General features: G+C 35.8%; 1 protein-coding gene across 1 annotated transcript; it reads left to right on the forward strand.

Annotated features, from left to right (window-relative positions):
- Positions 1-140: 140 nt before the first annotated feature.
- LOC133859532 (trans-cinnamate:CoA ligase, peroxisomal-like) lies at positions 141-2,191 on the forward strand. The gene is made up of 2 exons (XM_062294956.1): positions 141-454; positions 561-2,191. Exons 1-2 carry the CDS (start codon positions 257-259, stop codon positions 2,103-2,105), a joined length of 1,743 nt encoding a protein of 580 aa, XP_062150940.1. The 5' UTR covers positions 141-256; the 3' UTR covers positions 2,106-2,191.
- The last annotated feature ends 5,283 nt before the right edge of the window (positions 2,192-7,474 follow it).

Raw genomic sequence — 7,474 nt, forward strand, 5'->3', positions numbered from 1 at the left:
CTAATTTCCATACAAGTTTCAAGCGACTTTCCTATTCTCCACCCTCACCTAAAAAAACTGGCCCTACCCCTTATGCCCTTACTACTGTAATCTTTTCACTATATAAACATCCCCCCCCCCCGGCCCATTGCTCCATCACCTTCACGTCCATCAAACAACTCTTCTCGATCTCTACATCTCTCCAGCTCTCTGCATATATATGCTTCTAAACTAGCTAGCGAATTATTAAGCAAACACCCAAAAGAAACTTTGAAAAATGGATCAGTTGCCGAAATGTGAAGCCAATTATACCCCTCTCACCCCTATAACTTTCTTAAAGAGAGCCTCTGCTTTCTATGCCAACCGCACCTCCATCATATATGAGGCTACCCGCTTCACGTGGGGGCAAACATACGAGCGTTGTCGCCGGCTTGCTTCCTCTCTCCGTGCTCTCAACATAGTCAAGAACGACGTTGTAAGTTTATTTGCCTTTCTTGTACTCATCATATATCATCGTCATATATGGTTTACTTTTACTGTTTTACAGTCTACTTATTCTATATACCTTGATTTGTGTACAGGTGTCTGTGTTGGCTCCCAACGTTCCAGCCATGTATGAGATGCATTTTGCAGTGCCTATGGCTGGGGCTGTGCTTAACACTATCAATTCCCGGCTCGATGCTAAAAACGTAGCCACCATTCTCCGGCACTCTGAAGCTAAGGTGTTCTTTGTGGACTACCAATATGTCCAGGTGGCAGGCGAGGCTCTCCGGATACTCGTGGGTGACTCGAAGGTACCCGAGTCGTCCATTCCTTTGGTGATTGTCATCGATGACATTGACTCCCCCACCGGCGTCCGGCTAGGGGAGTTGGAGTACGAGCAACTCGTCCACAAGGGCAATCCGAAGTACGTTCATGCTGAGCTGGAGGACGAGTGGGATCCGATTGCTTTGAATTACACGTCAGGAACCACGTCAGCGCCCAAAGGAGTTGCTTACAGCCACAGAGGTGCGTACCTTAGCACGCTTAGCTTAATTCTCGGATGGGAAATGGGAGGCGAGCCGGTGTACCTGTGGACGCTTCCCATGTTCCATTGCAACGGGTGGACCTTCACGTGGGGCATCGCGGCACGTGGCGGAACCAACGTGTGCCTCCGCAACACCACGGCCACCGACATCTACAGGAGCATTGCTATGCACAAGGTCACCCACATGTGCTGCGCGCCCATCGTCTTCAACATCCTCCTTCAGGCAGAGCCGAACGAGATAACGTTAACATCTCCGGTCCAAATACTCACCGGAGGAGCACCCCCGCCGGCTGCGCTGCTTGAAAAGATCGAGCCGCTGGGATTCCACATCACGCATGCTTATGGCCTCACCGAGGCCACCGGGCCGGCGCTCGTGTGCGAGTGGCAGAGGAAGTGGAACCAATTGCCGCGCGACGATCAGGCGAAGCTCAAGGCACGTCAAGGGATTAGCATACTGACGCTGGACGACGTGGATGTAAAGGATTTGAAAACAATGGCGAGTGTGCCCCACGATGGGAAAACTCTGGGGGAGATAGTCCTACGAGGGAGCAGCATCATGAAGGGTTACTTCAAGGACCGAAAGGCCACGTCGGAAGCTTTCAAGGATGGGTGGTTCGTAACAGGTGATGTCGGCGTTGTTCATCCAGATGGGTATTTGGAAATAAAGGACAGGTCCAAGGACGTCATCATATCCGGCGGCGAAAACATCAGCAGCGTAGAAGTGGAGTCGGCGCTGTATAAGCATCCGAGAGTTCTGGAAGCGGCGGTGGTGGCAATGCCGCACCCTCACTGGGGAGAGAGCCCCTGCGCCTTTGTCGCCATCAGGAACAACTCGGCAGGTAAAACGGAGGACTTGAGAGAGGCAGAGATCATCTCCCATTGCAGGAAAAATCTTCCCCATTTCATGGTTCCGAAGAAGGTGGTGGTCCTGCCGGAGCTGCCAAAGAACTCAACGGGAAAGATTCTGAAAAATGAACTGAGAGCAAAAGCAAAAGAGCTTCTTGTCTCCGTGAATCTTTCCAACAAGTCCAGCAATGTCAATCCACAACCAATTCCTCCATTTGGCGAGCAGAATCTGCAGGCCTTTTCCCGTCTCTGAGAGTTTTTTTTACTAAACTCGGAATAAAAAAACGTGTACAGTGTGCTTGCTTCTCTAAATATAATGTATTATTTGTTTTGCTATAACGAGCTTAGCTTGTCGGAGGTCTGAACTGCTAATTAACAGAAATAAAAAAAAATAAAAAATAAAAAGTTGCTTTTTATGTCCCATTTACTTTCTCGTCAATGTTTATTCTCTAGTATATTTTTTTACTTGCAAATTGCGACTTATATATGAACAATTTGCGCTTTTAAAATACTAGCTAGCTCAGAAAAAAAACAAAATTAAAAAATTATGCTTAAAATAATGAAGAAGAGGAAGAAGAAGACAGTCACCATTTTCATCATATAATAGAGTGAGTGAGTGAGTGACTGACTGACTGGTATTCTCGATCTATAATAATGGCTTGTCCCTCCAAATCCCATTAGATATATAGTTAATTGGTTTTTATGTTTAATTTTGAGCGCACGTACATATATAGCTGTGTGTGAAAAACAAAAAATCAATAATTAATTCAATAATGGCGATCGAGAGGGTGGATGATGATCAGCTCAGGCTTGCAAATAACACAAATGGCGAAATCTATTTACGCACGTACAGAAGATAAACCAATTTCAACACGTACGAGCCAGTGGTGCACATGAGAAATCGTATTGGGCGACACACAAGATAGTGAAGATATCGCCTTCGCCTTAATGAGTGGTTGCCTTCAGGCAATTCGATCTTGATTGAGCCCTGGCCTTGAATGATTTCTTCTTTTCTAGCTTTTGGGTGGTTTTTCCTATTTGTTGATGGATCCATTCCAATTTGGACCATCCCAATCCAATCTAACAAATTTTCAAATAAATATATAACTTCTTTTAATTAAACTTGTGAGTATATAGTACTTTTCGATAAATTAATATATATATATATAGCAACTGACCAGTAGATTTTGACTAATTTTTGTTTACAGGACTAATCAAAAAGTTTAGTCAAATAACCTTTGATTACCCAATAAAAATGGTCCTCGATCGGAAGAAAAAAAAAAAAAAAAAAAAAAAAAAAAAAAAGGATGAGTTAAAAGATTGCGGAATCGTGAGTTTCTATTCTATCGATCTATGTCAGATTCAGCCAAGATATCGACGATTTAAGGGGTCCCAGTAAAAGCATGCCTTCAACTTTCAACTGAATAACATTGGGGATAATATTTAAAAGTTAATTTTTTATGATTTTTTCTTAAAATGCGCGCAAAATGTTAAAAAAAAAAGAATTAACAACATTAATCATATTGAATATATACCTTATATATCTACTGTTGGACAAAGTTTCCTCCAAACATGTTATGTGTAATCTTCCGTGCATTTTTTTAAAAAAAATGCATATAATTAAGTATATATGTATATTATCGTGCATATATATGCTTTAAAAATATATATCAATTTAATAAATTTAATTAGATGATTTACTCTATTTTAATTTAGAGAAACTTAATTGTGGAGACCAGCTCCCATATATATATATATATATGGTGACTCAAAGTGATAACTAAGTGCGACTACTTTAACCATCAAAACACTGTTAAATACAACGTCGACATATTAATTTACAAAGAGAAATGCTCACTGCATAACTGTAGACACATAGGTGGAACCTATATGATGAGACCTACTTGATCATATGGGTCACACCCTATATATCTACAGTTGTGCACAATTATTGTGTAAGGATCACTCCTCGTTTACAAAATGGAGCAAGCTAGTTATGCCACGTAACGTTTTAAGAGAAGCAAATTTCTTTGATTTAACGCCATTTAATTTATTGAGCTTGAAATTTGGTAATTAATTAAGTTAATTCTAAACCTTTTTTGTTTTTTTAACAAAGTAGCCAATCTTCATAGATGTAAACAAATTGATCCCATAACAGGATTTAGGGAGAGGAAATCTCCCTCAGTACAACGTGCACAAATAAAATTATGACAATCTTCGAGCTAAACATAATCTATCTCCTTTGTAGAGGCCTCTTTTGCTAGTAGATGAGCAACATTATTAGCATCTCTTTCTACATGAGAGATAGATACTTGTCGTAGTCCTAAGTTAATTCTAAACCTAATCTTACAAGGCTTTCAAAAGTCACTTCAATATCCATCTGCTTCCATTAATCATGAACGAACCAAGTTACCAAGACCTCTTTTTTCTTTTCTTTTTCTTCTTCTTCTTCTGTTTTTTTCCCTGGGCAATCAGAACATCCATGCACATGCTCCCTGCAAAATATCTTGCGCATTATTCTAGAAGGATGGGCAAAAGGAGGCCTCATTATTCATTACATAATAGCCTCACAAACAAGAGGACATTATTTCACTAGTGCGTTCCCCCATCAGAATTGCAAAAAGTGACGTAATTAATTAATTAATATCTAAAAAATATAAGAATCTCAGTTCCTTCAGCAGGAGAGAAATGGGCAGCTTTTTCATAAATACTTATAATAATCGTTATATAATTGGGGTAAGGTGTGGCCCGAGTCTTATGCGATCGCATAAGGTTCATAATTAACAAATATATATATATTTTTAGAAAAAAAAAAATTAAGGCTAAAAAAATGTTTTAAGGTTCTAATATAGTAAAATGTCAATAAAATACTCTTTATTGAAGGCCCCCGGCCACTTAATAATTATACAATAAATGTTATTTTCAAAACAAATTTTAAGACTCTAATATAGTAAAAATTTAATAAATAGTTTCTAATTAAGGCCCTCAATCATAGTAAAAATAATTACAAATTGAAAGTCTCATTATTTACATTCAGGAAAAACATTCATAAATTATTGAAAAGTCCCACTTATTTTTCTTTTTAAAAGCCCAATTTTTACATTCACAAAATTAGTCCGACATGTATGATTTTTTCTCCAACATTTATTTGAATTGAATGTTTAGAAAAATATAAAAAGGCTTCAAAGTGTATAAATCCATATTGTTTGTGTTGTGCATGCATAATCGATAGAATTACACCCTTGGTGAATCTTCAATGTCCAACAATTTTTTTCGCATTATATATGTTCTATTACAGATCAATTTTTATATAACTTATTCTCATTTTTCTCTTTATTTTCCTTTAAATCTTATTACTCCATGTCTTTGAATCAAGTGATAAGTCATTCTATATCTAATAAGTTATATATAAAATAAAAAATAAAAAAGTTTTAAAATATATTTTAGAAATAAAATAGAGTGCTCTAATTGACATATTAAATTAAAAAATAATAATATAAATATTAAAATTAATTTAATTTAATTAATATTTAAATATAAGAAAAATGCCTTATTTAAACTTGTCGTCTTAGGCTTTTAAATTTATCGAGCCGGCCCTGATTGAGATGATTTGGCAACGAAAATTAACCTTTAAATCAACAAGGGCTTGTAAAAAAAAAAAAAAAAAATCACTGTCACATTATCTCAATTGTATGACAGTTATGTATCAGTATACTAAATGAAGTATCAGTACGTAAAAATTGAGTAATTTTACAAGTCTCTCCTATGTCCCTCCAATAATGAGGTGGCCATGATTTGGCAATGAAAATTAACCTTTAAATCAACAAGGGCTTGTAAAAAAAAAAAAAAAAATCACTGTCACATCATCTCAATTGTATGACAGTTATGTATCAGTATACTAAATGAAGTATCAGTACGTAAAAATTGAGTAATTTTACAAGTCTCTCCTATGTCCCTCCAATAATGAGGTGGCTTTTAAAATCATTATTTGATCAAAATTCAATAATGATCAATCATAAGCTCAATGGTGATTTTAAAAGTCACCTCCCTATTAGAGTGAAACAAGGACTTCTAGCATTATTCATAAAAATTAGTCATTAAATCAACAAGCTAGGTCTAAACAATGAGCTAGATAGTATCTATGGTAAGAGAGAAGATATATATATATATAAAAGGCAGAGGGGGTGACCAAAGTAACTTCTTTACCTGACGTGACCATAATAACCCATGCCTGCTGAGCAATTGCACTTAGGAGCCTAGATGGCAAGAGGAGAGATTATTAAAAAGAGTTTACTTTTTTGATCCTCTGTTTCACACTTTTATCTACCAATTAGTTTTTTTTTTATTAATAGAAATTTTGCTACAAACTAATTTTTTTCCTTTTACTTATTATTATTATTTTACTTTTTCAGTTTTACTTTTATTATTTTACTTTTGTTTTTGTTCATATTCCGCTAAAAAAAAATTAATAGATTCTCTGCCGCATGTGCTAGTCGCTACGTAAAACCAATAAAATACTCTTTATGTGCAGCGTATTACTTAAATAAAGACCTAGTAAATCGCATGCAATCGTACCAGAATCAAGGAGAGGTATCCCCAAAGTTGAGGGTGACATTTCTCCACGACATTGATGGCGACTGAACAGTACGTGTTTCTATAAGAGCCCTACTAGTTAAGAACTTAAGGACAAGGATCCTCAAAGACAACTATGCCTCTAAAAAATTTACCAACTGTGCCTCTAAAAGGGGTTTTGGACCGTACAAAAGATCTTCTCAAGTGATGATGGTTTTCAGTTTTTTTTTATATATATATATATAAATTTTGTACAAATAGAATTGTAGAAATTCTATCAAATTCCAGCTCTAAAAATATTGTGTTTTTTAACGTGGGAGAAGAGATAATTTTTTTTATTAATATTATTAAAAAAAAAATGTCAAAAGCACATTCTAATAAAAAAAAAGAAGAAGTAATGTTAAGTACCACATTTCTAAAAATATGGATAAAAAGGTTTTTCCTTCACAATGAGTGGAAGGCTCACAAAAATGTAAAGGAAAAACTTTTTCATTCGAATAAAAAGGTCATACCAGGGGCAGAGCTACCAAGGGATTTTGGGAGCCTTGGCCCCAACTTCCCAAGCCCTAAGGTTTCTCCAAAAAATTAAAATATATATATATATATATATATATATATATATATATATATATATATATATATATATATATATATATATATATATATATATATATATATATATATATATAAATTACCCCTAATTTTTTTTTATTTTTTTAGTTTTGCCTCTCCCCTTCAATTTTTTTTTTTTTTCAATTTGGCCTCTCAAATTTCAAATGCCAGCTCCGCCCCTAGTTGTACCTAGCATTATTCATAAATAAAATATATGTATTTCTCACATTCTAAAGAACACATGATGTTTTTAGACAGTTGATCAAAAGAATCCATCCAATTTATAAGAAATTTATGTCTATTTTCCCAAGTCAGGGCAGCTCTACTGAAAACCAAAGAGAGTGGAACTGAGATTGGAGCATTGCCTTGTTTGGTTGTGGTCTTTTGAGAACAATTATATATAAAATCTACCCGTTTAAACAATAATAAAAAATTGGA

This window comes from Alnus glutinosa, chromosome 2, assembly GCF_958979055.1.
Source record: "Alnus glutinosa chromosome 2, dhAlnGlut1.1, whole genome shotgun sequence".
Lineage (NCBI taxonomy): Eukaryota > Viridiplantae > Streptophyta > Magnoliopsida > Fagales > Betulaceae > Alnus > Alnus glutinosa.

Excerpts from the sequence above, each read along its gene's own strand:
- LOC133859532 (XM_062294956.1), top strand. The coding sequence starts at position 257 with ATGGATCAGTTGCCGAAATGTGAAGCCAATTATACCCCTCTCACCCCT. Across the intron at positions 455-560 it reads ACATAGTCAAGAACGACGTT|GTGTCTGTGTTGGCTCCCAA; the intron begins GTAAGTTTATTT and ends ATTTGTGTACAG.